This window comes from Daphnia magna, linkage group LG1 (assembly GCF_020631705.1).
Source record: "Daphnia magna isolate NIES linkage group LG1, ASM2063170v1.1, whole genome shotgun sequence".
Classification (NCBI taxonomy): domain Eukaryota; kingdom Metazoa; phylum Arthropoda; class Branchiopoda; order Diplostraca; family Daphniidae; genus Daphnia; species Daphnia magna.
The window spans coordinates 10127574-10146662 of record NC_059182.1 but is presented as its reverse complement, the minus strand read 5'-3'; the positions used below and the strand labels follow the sequence as shown (position 1 = coordinate 10146662).

Below are 19089 nucleotides of genomic sequence, written 5' to 3'. Positions count from 1 at the left end.
AATCAAGCGACGCCAAGTTACCCTACGGTTCAAACATGGCGCTGCATGAAACAAAATATACCACATCGTTTTTGTTTTTTTATCAAATAGTCTAATGTGATTATCGAGCAAATTGTAGAAAATCAAGTCAGTCACTTGCCGATATTTCCACCCAGGAAAAATGTGTATTTTTGATACTGTGCGTTTTATGCGCACAGGAGAAAATTAATGCCATCAATGTTCTGCATGTATACAATCAACTTTGTTGCCTCTTTTAAGTGCGTTGTCCCTACAAAGACCTGAATATATATTCTGGGAAACCAGTGAAGCTATGCTACCATGATAATCAAAAGTTCAAGAAAGGAAGAACTCTCGCTTGCATCTCTACAGACATAGCTGAGACGTTGATCGATGACAGGTGCATCTTTCCACTCGCTATCCAAAATGGAAGGGGAGCAAAAACCGAGCAAAGGAAAGCTGATAAAGAAAAAGAGGCAGCCGAACGGGATCCAGAATAAACGTAACCAATTTCTCTCTGTCCACTATTCATAGTCTGGGCACGAAATCTTCGTCAACCACCTCTTAGACTTCAACGTGACCTGGCGATGATAATAAAGTTGTTTTCACCATTTGGCAGTGTATAATCCAGTTTTTTTCGAAACCGGTCACCAAATTTCTTCATCTGTCTGTATGCACAGTATGTTTTCTTTCTCAACGGAGACAACTCTGTCGTCGATGACTAATAATAAATGCGATGAAAATGTACGTAGATATAGAATTCTACTCGTCAGTAAACCATGACCTTTACAATCGGTCAGGTTTTTTCGACTTGTTTTACAATCATTTTGCTTCGTAGCAACATATTGGTCAAAATGACACAATATTCAGTTTTCAAATATGTTAGTAAATTTGATATTTCAATATTCTGTTCTGATTTTTTGAGTGGTTACTAAGCCAAAATACTTTTGGGGTTAAATGCGAAGGCAATTTAAAAAGTAAATCCCTTAGCAATGTGCACGTAGCGATACATAACGTCATAAATCTAGGCTACATGATTTCACGAATGAACAACTGCCCCTTATAACATCGGAAAAGCTGTCTACCAATTAACCACTAATCATTTTTCATAGAGGGTTTTTGACGAGGCGTCAAACGTTCTGTGGTGTACTTTTGAGCGACGAGCTTGATGAATTGCTTGATAGATTTCTAATCCACTATATTGCTGGATATCTTTCAAAATTTGATATAATGTAGACAAGACGTAAGGACCTACATTTTGCAAGTTTCTTGAATTTGAACGTCCTAAGGCATCATTGATACTTACAGACGTTATAAATAGAAAGAACAATTTTAACAAAACAATAGTAAGTTTTTTAATATGCAAGACCAAACCTTCCTCCACGCTCTGTCTTTAGCTACGCATATGTGAAAAAAAAAATGTCTCAGCGAGTATCGGAAGGGTCAAAGTAGACCAAAACGCCATAGCTACAATTTTGGATTAGAAGGTTCAACATTTACATATACAAATCGGAATCTATAAATATTGGCCCATTTCCCGATTTATCCTAGTCATAAGATGACGGAGAAAAGGGTTGCCCTTCCCCTATCTATGCTAGCTCAAGTCAAACGACATACAAAACCAAATAGGACAAAATCAGAGTTGTCCGACGTAACGTCCCCAACCCCTGATAACAGGATCATTAAAATACCCGATTAGCTACTATGGCCTCTACCAACAATCTATGCAAAGAAGATGGAAATTAAGCAATGGATAGCATCGCATCATAAAAGAATCAGTCGAAATTGAATAATAAACAGATGGACTTGGGATAAGAACTATTTTGGTCTCCCTTTTAGTGTGCTAAAAAGGAGCACAATGCATAATGCCAAAATTGAATACATCTGCTGTGCTATTATTTACTACAGTGACCAGCGCGCATAGTAGATTAATAGAACAGCTTTACTCGAAGCAAATGTCGATGACTGATGCTGGTCATACCCAAACACCTTGAAATTCCATGGAAGGCGTAACATAACTGAGAGTGAAGGATGTATTGCCGGTATTCCGTTTCGTTCACTTCAGTCTTTGGAAATTTCATTCGAAAATTTAGATTTTATTAGTTTGGAATTAAAAAATTTATGATTTCTGATGTTTGACTGTTTTACTTTAATTTGTACTTGTCCTTTCTATTACGGCCAACGATTTTAGGGGTCGAGTTTGCGGCTATTTGTACCATAGTCTACTTTGCATGCTCTTTTGCACAGAAGACTGGAGTTTAGTAAGTAGTCCTATTGAAAATTGCCGTTTTCCTTGGTAGGTGCAGCCACAGCAACATTTTCATGATAGTTATGTCATCACAAACGACGATGGGAATCGAGGCGCCAACGTAGAATCTGTGATGTAAAAATTTTTTTAGTTTTATCCATTCCTCAAAGAAATGAAATCTCAGCTTCGTTAAGTGATTTGCCTTGCTTGGAGAAAAAAAAGTTAGGTTTGCAGGTTTTATGTTCACGCGTGAAATTCTGAAGTTGTTCAGCGCGCCTTTAATGTTTTCTAAATGTATGGTTTCTTTTATGTTTCTTAAAACCGTTGGGCTGGCGCAAAACACATTAGTGGTACTATCAGAAGATGTCGAGTCCTCTACCCAAATATAACGTGTTTGAGAACATTTTTTTCCATCACAATATTTATTCAATCAGTTCGTCTTTATTTGTAAAATAAACGAAATTCGAAGAGGCTTCATGCAAATTCTGTTCTAAACACGTATATACTTTACATGCGTACATATGACCTGGAATTCGTGTATACTATGCCGAGATGCATAGCTTTTTCCTTCAATCTCTTGCTTGAAGGAAAGTTGAAGGCAACGACCAGGTTGACCTGGTATTTTATTTTTTTATTTTGTGATTTTTTTTTTTATTTTTAATTATTCCTTTTATTTTATCTTTTTTTTCCCCCACGTTTTGAACGGACAATCGGCAACTAGAATTTATGCTGTTGAATTGCCATGACATAAAAGAAGATGGGAAAATAGCATAGAAAATGGATACATGACATCTTGATTAACTATTCATCTGACGTAGCAGGGCCGTGCAAGAGTCAAGACTGTCAGGTAGGATAAGGACAGTTTTTAATTAGATGATTACCATATAACATTCTCTGTGTACTCTGATTGCCCTTTCTCGATCAAGTTGTACATTTTGGGTGTTGTCGCCTACGTTTGTCTCTCCATTAGAGAAGAAAATCCAAAGACGCATAGTTGAGACGCAGCACGCATAGCTTTTGCCTTCCCTTTCCTAGCAGAGACATTGTTATTCAACAACGCCGCGGCTCTTGGTTTTACAAGCAACCTTGATAACCAGTCTGCTGCTTAGCGAAGTTCTGTATTTCTTGCTGACGTTGAAGCAGACAAGAAAATAAAAAAGGAAAAAAAAGTAAAAAGAAAAAGAAGGCTTTCGGGGAGGCTTTCTGATGACTTTATCCTAAGTGTTATTTATAGGCCTCGTCATGGCAAGCTAATTCTGTAAATGTAAGTTAGGCATACAGGCGTAGATCTAGTGATACCGCTTGCCAAAGTGAATCAAAGCTGCATTTTTACCTGTTGAACGTTGATCATTTCGGGAAAGACGCTCCGGTTTTTTAGTGACAATTATTAAGAAAGTCCAACATTCAATTATAGAGTTTGCAACATTTTACCCGGCCAAACGGGTTTTCTATCAATACTTTACTTGAACACTCAGTAAAGCGTAATACTAAAATGTATTTTATTTTATTATTTTGTCCTAATTGGTGGTTACTTTTTATGAATTCCCTTCAACTAATTCTTTGCATTTTTAATTGTCCGACGGCTTACAAAAAAATATACTATGTATACATTCCTGCAAGACTTTGTTTTTTCCCGATTGTGAAATATTCATTTACAAATTTTTGATTAGACCTGTGCAGCTATCGGCAGATATTTCATCCTACTGCGTCTGCATTCCATTTTTGTGCTACGACTAATGCATAAACTGAAATGGAAGGTCCGAAGGATGTTCGATGATGAAAATGTGATTATCATATGGAAATAAATAAGGAAATGTTGTTCATTACATATCTACTCGCATTAGGCCGATGGCCTATCGATTTGTTTCAATAACAGTGTTCATTTCAATGCAAAATAGGTAAAAAAATAAAATAAACAATGCAATACTCGTCATAAAAATTGCGACTATAGCCTTTTAAAAAGCAGCCATGCAAGCAGCCACATTAATGTTACATTTCGGTTTGCTGGAAGTTTTCCACATCCGAGTTTGTTTGTTTTTCCAATTTATTGTGTATCACGTTTACTGTAAGTATTTTCACAATCCAATTTGTTAATATTCCATTGTCATAATTACACAATTACACGAGTACAAGTACAGTTAGTTCTTTACATACCCGCGGGTGTAAAACTCTTTGGCGAGGTGTACGAGATTCTATAACTATGACTGATTCTCGAACCAAAAAGTGATTCTTTTGCGATTATTTGACTTCAAAATTCATGATTTTCTTGCCAAAACCATGTAATTGTTATTGCAAACTGTGATTTTGTGCTTCTTAAACAATGTGATTCTTTGGCAACTGTACGAAATTCTTTCGAGTTTTACACACCCCGTTAGACACACTTAATGGATGTCCGTCGTTATAGTGTGACAAATGTAAGGACTATCGGAACTGTCATTAAACTCAGATGTCATCATCCTTTTTTCTACTATTCAAAGTGCGTTTACCCTACACTCTCAATTAGTCGATCTAGCCTTGAAAACTCTTCCTGTACAGATGGTTTATCGATTGGCCAGGTAATGCAGGACTAGATCTCGTCCATGCTTTCGACACTTTTCTACGTAAATTAAATTTTAGTGTGCTGAGCATCGTGTGGAAGTTAGATTCTGATGGCGGGAATAAATAACTCAAAAATCCACCATGTTCTTGTTTTAATTGTTTTACATATAAATTCATGACTATGTAGCAGACCATGTAATCTATAGGCCTAGGCTTCTATGAAATCCACATTCAAAAATATCGTCCCGGTGCTCCTGCCCTAACAAATCTTGCAATATAAAAGAACCCAAAACTTTATTTGGTCTGTCACGAAGACATGTAAAAAAACTGGAAGTAAATATTTGAAACATGGCGCTTTCAAGTATTTCGTTTCAGTAGCCTAAATTTAGCTCATTAAAAGCCAGCTTGTTTGTGTCACGTGGACTGGAAATTATTATAGTACAACAATGAAATGGCGATTCAGTTTTAGGCGGACAGTTAGTTTAGCTTGTGCAGCAAAAAGAAGAAAACGGACAACATAACCGTGAGGTATTTAGAAGCAAAACAAGTACAGCAACTTTGAAAATGAACTTGCTATCGGCGAGTTCAATGTGTATCATTGTGTTTGCGTGTAAAAGTCGCCTTTTAGTCGTAAATCATATCTTCACTGGAATTTTATCATCTAAAATGCGAACGAGATGGCAATTTTGTCATAGGCCATAAAATACGTTTATTCATTGTTATTGCCTTATTTATCTACTTATTTATGTTTTTCTCGGCGGAAATTTCCCAGTCTGCTCAACTGGTTTTACCGATGTGACAGACGACCAAGACAACAGGCAGTCTAATAATAAAAATATGACTCATTCAGCAAAACTAGCCTGAAGGACAAGCCAATGCCGGTCATGATCAGTCTTTGAATGTACTAACAATTGGTCTACCTGACCAGCCGCGTATGATGCGTATGCGTAACAATGGATGCCAAACGTAAAATTTGTGAACAACGAACAACGAACGACGAAAAGCGAGCAACTATAACAGTGTTTGTGCGCTGAAACAGATACTTCCAAAACAATCTAGAATGACGCAAAGTTACTGTAATTTTTTAGGTTATTTAATTGGATACAGCAGTCATGGCTGCTCGAGTGCTTTTTCTCCAATCAGCACACAACAAACATCCAAAAGCCTTATTTGAGAAGAACAAGCAGGGGAAGAAAACGACGTACAAGGAAGGTTTAAACATACTGAAATGCTCATTTGCATGAGTTCAAAGCTGAGATAATGGTCCACTCGGGGATGGCGATTCCAAAAAGAATGCTACGTGTGACAGTCGATTTGTCATTGGAAAAAACAAAAAAAAACCTATGCCCAAGAAATACAAAAAAGGCAAATCAAAATGGCGTTCCTTCTTCCGCGCGAAACTATAAGAAGTGTAACAGATTTTGTTTCTCTTTTTTGTTGAATTGAAATCATATCTTGTAGGACATTTTGATGTTTATTATCGCCTACACCTTTGCAGGGCCCAGACTTGTTGAGTTGTTTCACACGTTTCTTAAACTGCTTAGACTGTACCTAACTCTAAAATGGAGGATTCAATCATTGTTGTGCTTCATAGCCTTATTGACGAGCATTGTTTAGTCACAGCTTGGTGAAATGCAGTGAGTAGTCTAACTCTTCTTGATCAAATAAATATAATTGTCTGAAAACCTAACGATCTAAGAAATATACAGACCGTATTATTCCACACAGTGCGTCTTTGGGATTTTAAAAAAATAATAATAATAATAATAATAATGAATAAAACAAAAATTAAAATAAAAAAACGACAAAAAGAATGCTGCTCGACGAGTTTTCCCGTGTATGATTGTCGTCTTGGCTACTAATATTTTTTAACATGCAGTTTTTATTAAAATGTCAATGTTAATGTCTTACTTAGTCGCAAAGGTTATGTACATAATATTGGGCATATGGTGTTGTCAAGGATTCCGTAAACATAGACGAACGAGAGCTCCTTTAAAACCATTGCTATTACAAATTTTTCCTCATTGTTATTATTGCTGAAACTAAGCTCTTATTGTTTAACTCTCAAATTGATCTCCAACGATAAAATAATTTTTTTCCGACGGAAAGATTGTTTTTTTTTTCCTGATTTTCTAATCATATAGCTTATGAGTGAGGTAATTTTCTTAATCGATGTAGGTGTTATGTGAGTTCCCATAAAAGGAAATCGTTTTCCAGGAGCAATAGAAAACTGTTATAATTTGTAATGTCAAAAATATTTTTAGTCATTTGGGCACCGTATCCCCATCTCTACGACAAAACTGAATTCAAACGAAGAGAGTCTACATTGCCTCAACAGAAATCCAGTTTTGATACTAGCTAGAGTGGTAGGTCATCTTTCAAGTGCATAATTATCAGGGTTTCCCAATGCAAAATCTTACATTTATAATGGCTAGAACTAGTTGTATCGCTATATGCTAGTCATGGATGAGGGACAACGAACTATTAAAGCCGATTAAAGCTATATGAAAATATGCTGAGCATTTATTCCCGCTCAAACAGAAAATGCAATTACGATGGCTACGCTGAAAGTAGATCAAATCAACAACTATAAAATATTCCATCAGTTGTAGCTATTTGCTTCACCTACGTATACCATTCCCCGTGTCTAAGAAAAAAAGCGATTGAATTATAAAATTACTATTCAAATATATCAGTGTATACTGATACATATCATCGTATACTATACATGCTGTTGTATCATATTTTACAGTACATTCATGTTCTATTTTATAGGACCAAATACCAATAAAAATCTGCCTGGAATTTGATCATAAAATACTGAAAACAGCGATTTTTAGCTGTTCAGAAATTTTACGCAGCAATAATTTCAGCGTGAGATTGGCATGTAATCGTCTTTTTTGTTCTTATAACTAGTCTAACGTTACACAGACACAAATGTTTCCATATAAGTACAAAAGCATCGTCGCGTCGATGTCAACCTCATCATTCTCTTTCTAATGATCAATGCGGGTCAATGTTTGGGGCTTAATACCTATAGGCTAATGAGCTGGTGTCGGTAAAAGTATGTTCAGCCAAAGACGTTCTAATCAGGTATGAGTGATTTGACGTCTAGGCCCATTCATCACTATCGTTGAGGCTAAAAGGTAAACCAGTTTAAGAGCAGAATAACAAAATCCACGCAATAAAATTGTTACAGGTGTTCAAATCATTCAATAAAACAATGACAGATTCACTTGGTTGAAAAAACCGAAGTATATTTTTTCAATTTTAATTATTATTATTGTTTTTAAGTTTAACCATTCTAACCACATCTGTTCCATGCTGAAACGATGCCGTCACGGAAAACATTATTCTGAATAGTCTATACCTAGTGAATGCATAGATCAACGCAAACCCGTGGGCCTACGTATATAATCTGAAACAAAGCGATTAGGTTGTTGGCCATTCTTTTTTCCATCAAGTTTTTTTACTTTTAAGAAAGGGCATTTCTTGCTTTTATTTCAAAGTCTTTCGCAATTCGCCATTAATGGCAGCCATCTGGTCCACACGACATTTCTTAATTTTAACCTAGCGACAGAAATACCAAAATCCCTGCAAAAATGCTAGAACGTCGAATTCAATTTACATTTAAATCATAAATGTTGGAATCTAGATAATGAGTTACATATAACAAAATAACATCACCAGTGGCCTGTAACTTATTTTAACGATACGTCCAATTCATTTTGTGCAACCTCGGTTGCTTCCTTAAAAATGATCATACTAACACATTCAAATCCCATACCGGTCGGTCTGCCCCTGTATATAGGCTGTAAACCTAAGTTATGGTGCGCTACCGCGTAAAAAAATCCTTACATAACAGTAGTGAAACAAACGAAAGAAAAAAAAATGAATAAAAATAAAAAAAATAAAATAAAAAAAAAACCAAAAAAAACAAAAAAAAAACTAAAAACAAACTCGTTCTTTTATCATATTGCCGAAAAGTATCCACTGGTTTAACCTGGCGAGCGAGATTCTTCGTATTTTTTACGACTCGATAAAATATTGGGATGCGGTAATATTTTGTTGCATTTTCCTAACCATTACCAATTGGAGCACCCAACCGCAGGCGGCCAAACAATCTTAAAAAATGGTGCTTGTTGACTCGATGCTATTCATCACACCTTTCTTTCAATCCATTTAGGATCCCCGTTTGTAAGTGCCGGAAAAGATCGTGGAAAGGCCCCCTCGTCCAAAGAAGCCAAAAATCGACGATTCTCGTACGGCCTGTAGTCGATCGGGAAGTCGTCAAGCCCTATTATCAAAACTGGTTTACCCAAGTATTAGTTTACGTGATTATTACCTCGGGTGTTTCAAGTCCAATATCTTCATCGTGAAATCACAACCCAAAAAATCCCCGGTACCTGATGTAGCCTAAATTCTACAATCGACCTATTAAATGTTTCAACTCTTTCTTAGAATTGTTTCTTTTCTCGATGATGTGAAAAAAATAGCCAAAGCGTTTGTCGTCTCGTTCAGTATTAGTTAGCTTATGTCGACGGCGTGAAAAAAGTAGAAAACTAATTACAAGTATTTAGTTAGTCACACAGCCCAATCAAGGTATGAGTTAATCGCCCTTCGCCCGACTCCTAATAATGACAACCTGATTAGTGATTACAACAGCGCCCAACCTTCAAAGTTCAATTTTCTGCTTTCACAGTGTTTAAGATCTGTGGATGATTTTAGAAAGTAAATACAATACTTCTCGCAAAAGAAATTCACTTAAGAATGTGGCATTCATTTTATTAACGCTATGATGAGTGCAATATACCAACAAATGGCATCGGAAGGGGATGAACAAAAAGTATTCCTTTACATTTACGCCAATTGAGGAAATCATGAACGGATGAGCTGCAATCTACGTATCCCTACCTACGATGTTCAGTTTGTACGTTATTTGTACAGTTAGGCGTCAAATATGTGTTTTACAAGTCTGAAAGGGAAATCAACGCCAGTAGTTTTGTTAGTTAGCAATAGCTTTTAGGCCGTTGCGCTGGATTTCTTTATAATTTATATTCTCACCGAATGTGTAAGCTATTTTGGTTTCTTTACTAAGATTGCAAAGCCAATTGGAACAATTTCTTTGCACTCCAGTAAAAATGTCAAAGCCGTTTGTTTGTTTGGTTTTTGTCGTTTCTCTCAGTATTATCAATAATCTTAGCAATACCGGTACTACATGGATGCATACTCAATGAACAGTATGCATTAACTTTAAAATTTTGTTTGTTTTGCGACATGTGAACGACTTGTGCGTTGCGCCGGATCGCAGAAAGGCGCGTGCATATCATGAAAAGATGATCTAAAGACGGACTGTTGGCGACCAAGAGTCTCGAACAGAATCACCTCATTCTTGTGTATGTATTCATTCTCCAAGACAAGGAGTTTTCCTATTCAAATGGCTTGCGCGTACAATTTCCGCCGAAAGCTCACGTCAAAATGCCTGTTTTACTTGACATCCAGGTATGCAATCAACCGAAGATGCCTGAGAGCTTCGTAGGGGTTGGCCATTAAAATAATATTCTAACTTTCCTGCGATATCATCTCCATCTGCATTACTATTTTTTTTTCCTCATTACCATTAATTTCCCGCCTTTTCTAATTTGTTATCAGATTTTTTTTTAAAGCGTTTCTTTTTTGTTTACTTTTTTTGTGTGTTGTTTTTTTTAATTTTATTTGATTTTTTGTTTTGTTTTGTTTTGTTTTGCTTTTTTGTTGTTTTTTTTTTTTTTTTTTTTTTTGTGTTGTTGTGTTCTTTTGCGTGTGTGTGTGTTTTTTTCTGTTTTCCTTGTGATGTGGAATGGTAGTTGAGAGCTGAAAAGTTCCTTGCAGCTATTTTTCCCTTCTCTTGATGCTCGACCTTCTTCTGCGTTCACTTGCAAAGACGTAGATGAATCAGACACAACGCCTGCAGGGACATGGGGCGGTTTGGTTTCGGTTTTGGATGAATTCGAAGATTTTTTTTCCCCCCCATGTTATTTACAATATGCGTGTTGTCTATTGGAACAGCAAGTTGCGCAGCACTGGTGCAGGTAAGAAGGAGAGTTCCAATGCAAGGGCCTAGCAGTGATTCTGGCGATGATAAGCCATTCCTTTTTCAGTGGGCCATATCTGAGCGGCAGCCGTTAGTCTACCTCGGTGGACCCTTGCGGTTTGTTGCTACTTTCAATCCCTATCAACCGTGTTTCCGTGTGCTTCTTTGTCTCTATAAATTCGACTGACGTAGCCAAACAATATCAAAGAACTTTGGATGGCACGCGGCGATCGCGGTGTGCACCAACGCAACAGACCGTTGCGCTCCGAACGCTCCATTTTCCCATTGACTTTGGATTGCGGGCTACGGTCCGCTCTTTGATTCGTGTATTTCTCCCGCGGTACGCTCTGCCAGAAGACACAAGCAACAGCAGAGAGAGGGAGCGACACCAAACAAAAACACAAACAAAAAAAGAGAAAGACTGAAAGAAAGAAAGAAAAAAAGAAAAAAAGGGAAAGAGGAGAACGCGAGGCAAGGATAATTGGAAGAAGCCAAGTAGACTGGTTGGAGTAAAACAGTCGTAACCACGTGCTTGTCTTGTCGCGTCCTCGTTAAACCCCACTGCGGTGGTCCGTGTCTCCGTATCATGGCAAGCTGTGACCAGTCAGACGAGATGGCCGTCCCAGCGAGAGCATCCCCATCCCACGGTTCCACTGCAGCCGCGCAAACATCAGGTTATACTAGTTACTTTTCCGTCAACGGGACTGACCCTGATCCGAATGCTGACGTAGCCGGTTTGAACGAGTGCTCCGTTCTCAACTCACTGCCACCTCGTCCGAGTAGCCATGGACACCGTCAATCAGCTGTTGCTTTACACCAGTCGTCCGACGGCAGTCCGAAAAGTGGAGAAGACAACAGGTTAGTAATGCATGTCGCTCTTCTAAAGCAATAACAACGGGAGACTATAGTGATTGTCCGAACCCCCTTTCGTTTCCAATTGAAATCCCGTAAGCGAAATCTGCTGCACACATCGCAGCAAGTGTCAGGGACGCATTATCACACCGACAGTTTGAGCATTTCCGAAGAAACTTGGGCCTTTCAGGCTCCTTTATTACTGTGGCTGTCAGATATGTGTGCGACTATCATGAGCAGCAGATTGTTTGCTGACGCACAAGACCACACGTTGAGACCAGTTATGTCTTACCTAGAACCGAGAAAATAAAGATATACCTGTCGTTAACTTAACACTTACATTTACAATCCCGGCCAAGCGTTTTTGATTCGGACAACTCGCCTAACCGGGATTGTCCGTTAAAACAAAAAAGTGTCGCAGAACAACAACACAGTGATAAAATGTTGCTGGTGTAACTATGTTACTTGTTGTAATTAAAAAGAAAAACAAAAAAAAACTAACAAAAACAAAAAAAAAACGAGAAAACAACAGACTATAAGCTGACACGCACGCATGGCGAACTATAAAAAATCTTCCGAAGAAGCATTTTCAAAATTGTCTAAAGACGCCGAGCGTTTGCATTTTGACAAGCCTAAATAGCCCGGCAGCCTAGTCCAGCATGTCTGGACTGCGATGTTGTATTAATGAATCAGGTGAAGACAGAGAAAGGCGACTTGTCATTGTACAGGTGAACTGTCATTGGTGGAGAAAAAAAGAAAAATATACGTATATAGGGCATCTATCAGTCCAATCTACGCAGCGCTAATTAAAAATTTGAGAGACAGCAGACATTCGCTAGATCGTTATAATACTATGTCGCCCAGTTTTTTGGAAAGAAAGAACTCTCGTGCCGTCGGTTTCAGTTTGTATTTTTCCACGGCCGAAATATTTTGTTTTCATAAGACATTTCGCTTTGCATGCGAGGCTACATTCACCTATTCTCCGTAACTTTGTCCCTTACGTCAGAATCACGTAGATCGCATGCCTTATCTTTTTTTCTTTTTTTCTCTTTTCCTCTTTTTCATTTTATTCAATTTTTTTTTTTTTTTTTCTGGTGGGACGCTCAAATGCATCCCAACAGAACATTACAAACGGTTGGGAATCTAAGTTGGGGATTTTATAACTGGGAAGAGCTTTACGTGGCTGGTATCCTCCGTGCATCGAAATTCTCCGTTGCCGTAGATAGACAACAGTCCGCTTGAAGAACATGTCGGCGTCCTTCACTTCGGCGAGCACATAAACAAAAGAATTCTACGTCAGGGGACCACGCTCTCAAGTCGGCTGCCCTCTTTGACAGCTCATTAGTCATACGCTTCGATTCTTTGCTTATGAGCCCTTGGTTTCGTTTTTTGTGCTCTTAATTTTTTTGGTCGGCTCAGCTCAATGATATGTTTATTGTTACTTTATTCCATTCGTTTTCTTTCTTTTTTTTATTTTGTGTGTGTGTGTGTGTGTGTGTGTGTGTGTGTGCCATGCACCGAATTTTTAATGCGGATTTAAATTTCGGAAGATGCTAAAATGGTCGTAGATGAATAAAGAAAAAGAAAAAATGATGCGCAGCTTTTATCGCTTCATTAACTGGAAAAGATTAGCTGAAAATAGTGAACCAGTCGCAAAGGTAGTGTTTGTTTTTTAAACCCATCTTATGGGGTTACACTTTAGAAGTTGATGTTGTAGGCCTACCAGTGTCCGCGATCGCCTTTTTGTTGCTGTTGTCTTTCAATGAAGAAATAAATCACCTGCGTGGCCTCAGTGCCTAATTGTTTAACGCGGCACAAATAATTATCACCTCGCTAGCAAAGTTGTTTGACGCGGTTTGACGTTGATTGTTTGTTGCATCTTATATAGACATCTAGGCTTCATAGCTGAATGTTCAGTTCTAGAGGCCCTCTGACGGGTAATCGAAAACCGCATCCCGTATGGACCCGCCGTAGCCGAGTGATGGATGATTACGATGAAACTGGAATTGGGCAGGCTGTAAGCTCTTCACACTTTAGACGCAAAACGGTGTAGCATAGCCACTTTTTTATTATTATGCGTACGTGCTAAATGTTTTATGGTGACAACCACCATATTCAGATGGAAGGAAACTCGTTTTTAAAATGGCCTGTATGTTTTATGCATTATTATCATTTTCCATTGATTTAATGCGATGAGCGGTGCGCTCACAATGTGCCCTTCCGTTTGCTGATTTTTCGGACTGGCCGTCATCAGCAGTAACAAGAGCGAATCAAGCAAAACAAATGAATGACATGAATGTGGTCTGACGAAAAACAAATAAAACATGAACAAATAAGCCAGAACCAAAAAATCAACCGGCTGTGTGACTGCTGGTTATGGAACAGTCGTTAGGCAGGATAAGCGGAGTGACAAACTAACGCTTTGCACACCCGTTCTGAGCCAGAAACATGTAACACCGGAAATTCTGCTGCACCGTCATCACATCGAAATGGCACTGTTCACTAAACATCAAGTTTGTGCACTAACCTGAACCAGACATATTAAAAGAAAGTGCCTTATAATTTCAATAAATACTACTTTTAAAGCCGGTTAAACGAATAATTTATCAAAGACGCAACGTAAACATATAACTTAGTAATCAGCATACCAGAAATAATAATCTTCGACAAGCGAGACATTACCCTGACATAAATATAGTATGAAGAACATGTTCATCAGGAAATTTCAACTAACACGCCTTCCCGGAGAAATTAACTGATCTATACCCAGGAGATGCGTCCACAATAAAAACAACACGCACTATTTTACGCCCAGTTATTGACGCAGACCTGCCCAGCTGGTGTTCTAGCCGAAATAATCAATCGACATTATGAATACATATATTGCTGAAGGTGCTGGTACCGCATATCCTTAATTTAGGGATCGTCAGTCTGAGAACGGTCGTGCTCTAAATTTCTTTTACTTCCCAATCGCAGCGCTACTCTTCATTAGTGACATGCTATCTCATAAACTGATTGGATGTCTAGTAGCCTTTGTTAGTTGTGCAGACGTGCTTTTAGAATGCGGAAAACATGTCCCTTCCGAGTCGTTTTCTAGTTTCATCGTGCACGACTAGTCACATTGCGATAATTGAGTAGGTAATTATTGGTACATAAATTCATCAAAGATTTGTTTCCCGAACACAGTCCCGATCGCGTTGTCCGTCCACAGCCGTGGGAACTTTGGCTAGCTTTCCAATGAGAGAAAAAAAAATATAGATTGATAATCGTGAGCAAACAATAATAAGCCCGTGACCAGGTCGCATTTGTACACCAAGTGACAGGAATGCGTCTCTGCGCACAAAGGCACAAGGAAAAAATAAAAGAGGTTGACGTCGTTCTTGGAGCTCTTCTCAATTAATGTGAAGTTTTGAAGAAGAAAAAAAAAAAAGAAAAAAAAAAGGTTGACAACAAATCAATCAGACATGCCGGTCAGTCAGACGGAACGATGCTGCTGAACGTGATGAGGATGAAAGGTGACGGACTAACGGCTGCGGGACGTCGCTCGTCTAGTGGATACGGTTATACGTCTGATAGTAGAACTCGACTTTTGATTAGTGCATGTACATTTCCCACGGCCAGAGATGGTACTTCGGAGGTTCTTGTCGCAAGTTGACTTCTATATCTTACGACGGTATCTTGTGATTGAGATCGTGACACTATACAACTGACGTACATAAAACAAGTTGCCATTCCTGTAACTTGCTCCGGATGGGCATTCACAGCTTCTTCTTCGTCTTCTTCCTCCTACTTCAAAGAACACAATGTAAAAAAGAATAAGAAACTGGGGCATCGACTTAACACTGCACATACAAGTTGAGAAACAACATTTGAAGATAAGGGGAAAAAATAGAAAAAAAACAGACATGCCAATTAAATTCTACCTAGCTTTTTTTTTTACTATTTCGCAATCAAACAGCTTATCTTTCCGCCTCTTTGAAACACAATTGAAATAAACTTGACCGTGTTATTGCGACTCAGCGATAGCTACATGAACGCGAACTAGCAAAAACAAGGCAAAGATGCGATTTTTCCAGTTTACGTGTGAAACATCCGTTTTTCCGTACCAAAGTCGAAAATATGCCTTTCATCGGGACGAGAAAAAAAAAAAATTCCAAACGACAGCGTTTGTTTATTATCGATAGAGATCGGTGCGCGCAGGCTGGTCGAACTGCGATGACGCCCAATCGTTCACAATCGCCCGATCACACCATCGCGCCACCAAATATTAAGGAAAAAGAAAGCCGGACAATAGATTTTTGGTGTATAGCTTAGACGGTCGTCTATCGCATTCGTCCCCATCACCTTTCCAAGGTTATAGGGAAATTTTTGGTGAGAAACAAAAGATAAGTTTGATCTTGATTCCCTTCGCTTCTCATCCATCATCCGTTTTTTTTTTTTCTTCTAACGCAGCACTCTCCAAAGTCTTCCATTCCTTGCTTCCAAGATAGTCCGTACCGCTATAGTATTGGAGTTAGATGATTATGTGTTCATTCGGAGACGCTCGTCGCGCGAATAGCTCGCGACGTTGGACCCTGGAACTGCATTCACATTCCAGATTATCACCCGCATCGCTATTGCCTCATCAGCGGGCCTCTTTCCGCGCTAATCTTGAACTTGGATGCCGTGTGTGTGTGTGTGTGTATGAAAACCGTGTCTATACCCTACGCGTCAACCCTTAGAAAAAAAATATATACAAAGGTAAAAAGCATTTCCCAAAGTAGCAAAAAAAAAAAATAATAATAATAAAAAACGGGGGAGAAAGTTTGTTCTGGCGGCAATGCATCAAAAAAACAAAACAAAGCAAAACATAAAAAGATAGAACGTTGAAAAAGGAGAGAGTCAAGCCAAAAGACGTGAACCAATCTCCCTATTTGCATATGCAAGACCTGCTGGTTATTCCTGCACGCATCATCCGCGTCATAGATCCGCAACGGCGGTATCAGCTCGACAGTGCGATATTTGCTTTACAATCTTCAGGAAATATTTTTGTTTTTTTCTTTCTAATGAGCAAATCAGAGAGTCGGCTCAAAAGGAACGTAATGTTTGCCTATTTGACATTAGTTCTTCAACAAAACAGCCTTGCCTTTGATCGACTATTGTCTCTGTACTGTGGTTGGTTTCATCAAACCTCTAACACCGGGGCTTTGACCAATCCGATCTCAACGGCTGTTGTTTCAGTTATAAGAAGGGGTTTCGCAATTCGACCCCCCCTTCCGCGAAGAATATTATAAATTCTTTTGTAACTACCCTTTCATCAGCGCTTTTGACACGCATCAGCTCAGTTTTTGAAATTATTGGCAACTGACTTGGAGTTTTCTAGTCCATCTTCGATTGATATCATTTGTTTGTTTTTTTTAACGACAACAATTGAAAAAAAAACGTCATAAATTAGCCTCTGGTTAACTACTGTTGACTAGAGGTTATTCTCTTGAATTCTGTACCATCGGCGGCAGTTAAACAACTTCCCAAAATCGAACGCATACTAATGTATTGTAACCTTGATCAAACGTGATGAAAGGGAATTAATGAGCGCATGCACAGCACCAGACGAAATTTGTGCGGATGCGATGTCTGATGAAGGCCACGAAACTCATGTCGGTAAAGTAGACTGACTGACTGGAGAGAGAGAGAGAGAAAGAGAGAGAGAGAGAGAGATACATAGCAGAGGAATTGTTTGTGCGATCAGTATTTATATTTTCGTTTTTTATTATTATTATTGTTATTAATTTTCAATTTTTTAGTTTTTGGGTTGTGAGTCTGTCGAAGTGAAAGCTTTCTTGCAGCATTTTTGCAGCGTGCCTCGATCGGTGCTCAAGACATTTCTCTGCCCACCCCTTTTCGCTGAGTCGACGGTTACATTATCCATTTCCAAGAAGAAAGAAAAAAACATACTGTATATATATATATTTTTTTTTTCAGCCCGATGAGCTATGTAACGCATGCCCACACTGCCAGCGTACTAGCCATGGCAGCGCTAGCTGAGCTCTGTGTCTGTATATCTCATAACGTAAAGGACACCTATGGCATCAGCAAGCTGCGAGTGCTTATAAAATTGGGCATTAAATAACTTTTCTCTGTGTAACGACTCTTTGCCTGTTGCCCTGATGCAATTTCATTAGCCAATTGACGCCATCAATCAGCTAGCAGGCTGAACGTTGAATAGGGTCGAGCCACCCCTTGGCATGAACATGAGGGACGCCTACCTGAGTTTTCGACTTCTGAGTACCTGGCTTCTTTCCAAGGCGTCTCAACCTTTCGACTCTTTTATTCCGCCTTACCCTGGTAGATTTGGTTAGCCTACAGGCTGAAAAAGGCCTAGTTTGAAACGTTTTTTTTTTTTAGTTTTTTATTTCATTTCATTTCATTTTATTTTATTTTATTTTATTCATTTTTGGTTTCTAGCCAAAGTCGTCAGGGCTTGGCAGGTTGTCTTCGCCGTTGCTATGATTTTCTTATTCTATCACTCACAAGCCCTAACAAACCCGTCTGTGTAGGGGGCTCCTATAGAGGAGAGATGAAGATCAAGGTGGGTATGTTCTCGTCTCAATCTCCCAGCAGCTCTCTATTACGCCGAAAGCGATTTTTTCCCCCCCAAAACTAAATGTTTATGGGGAATAAGTGAATAACCTTGTTGAATCTTATCTATCTTTGAAATTGTTTGGGGTTGGACCTGTCACTTTTCTCGATAGTGCTGGTATATTTGCGACCAAACTGGATGCAAAAATTGCCACTGCCAACTGCAGCGTGTCGCTGTGTCATTGCATAGCAAGTCTAACGTTGTTTGCTTCACCTATAGAAACTGGTGGGGGTTTTTCTAACCTCCACCCGATATTAGCCGAGTATTGCATACTGAAAACTCTTCTTCTTGAAAAAACAAACAAATAACGATAATGCAATATCGTAACTATACCGTTAAGCATTAACAAAGCGATGAAGTAATTTATAAGTATAGCGAAGCTTTTCACAAGTGTAAAGTAGAGTTTTATTCTTTCGTCAGAAACACGCAATATAGAAGACTGGATAGTTGTAGCGTCTCAAACGCGTCTCAAATGTTTGAAATTTCTAAAATGAATGGATCCATTGCACGGTGGCCTCTCAAATGCTGCTGCCAAAAAGTGCGCATTAAGAACTCAAATCAAGGAAAAGTTTGCCTTGGGTCATGCTGGATATTAGGCGCGATGAAAATGTGGTAGTAAAAGTCGGCACGAAATCAACGTTTTATTGGCGTCTCTATTGTAATTAGCTCAGTGGCCCAAGGTCCATACAAAATGGCAATCTATCAAGAAAAATATGCTACATCTTTATAATTGATGCGCTGGCATTGAAATCCAGCCATGCC

At 38.7% G+C, this 19089-nt stretch overlaps 1 protein-coding gene across 1 annotated transcript in view; it reads left to right on the top strand.

The window, feature by feature from the left end:
- The first annotated feature begins 10871 nt into the window (after positions 1 to 10871).
- LOC123471576 overlaps positions 10872 to 19089 on the top strand; it is a 14399-nt gene continuing 6181 nt past the window's right edge. Inside the window, exon 1 of the mRNA XM_045173210.1 lies at positions 10872 to 11714. Coding sequence (XP_045029145.1) covers positions 11443 to 11714 — 272 coding nt within the window. The 5' untranslated portion in view covers positions 10872 to 11442. The remainder of the gene's footprint in view (positions 11715 to 19089) is intronic.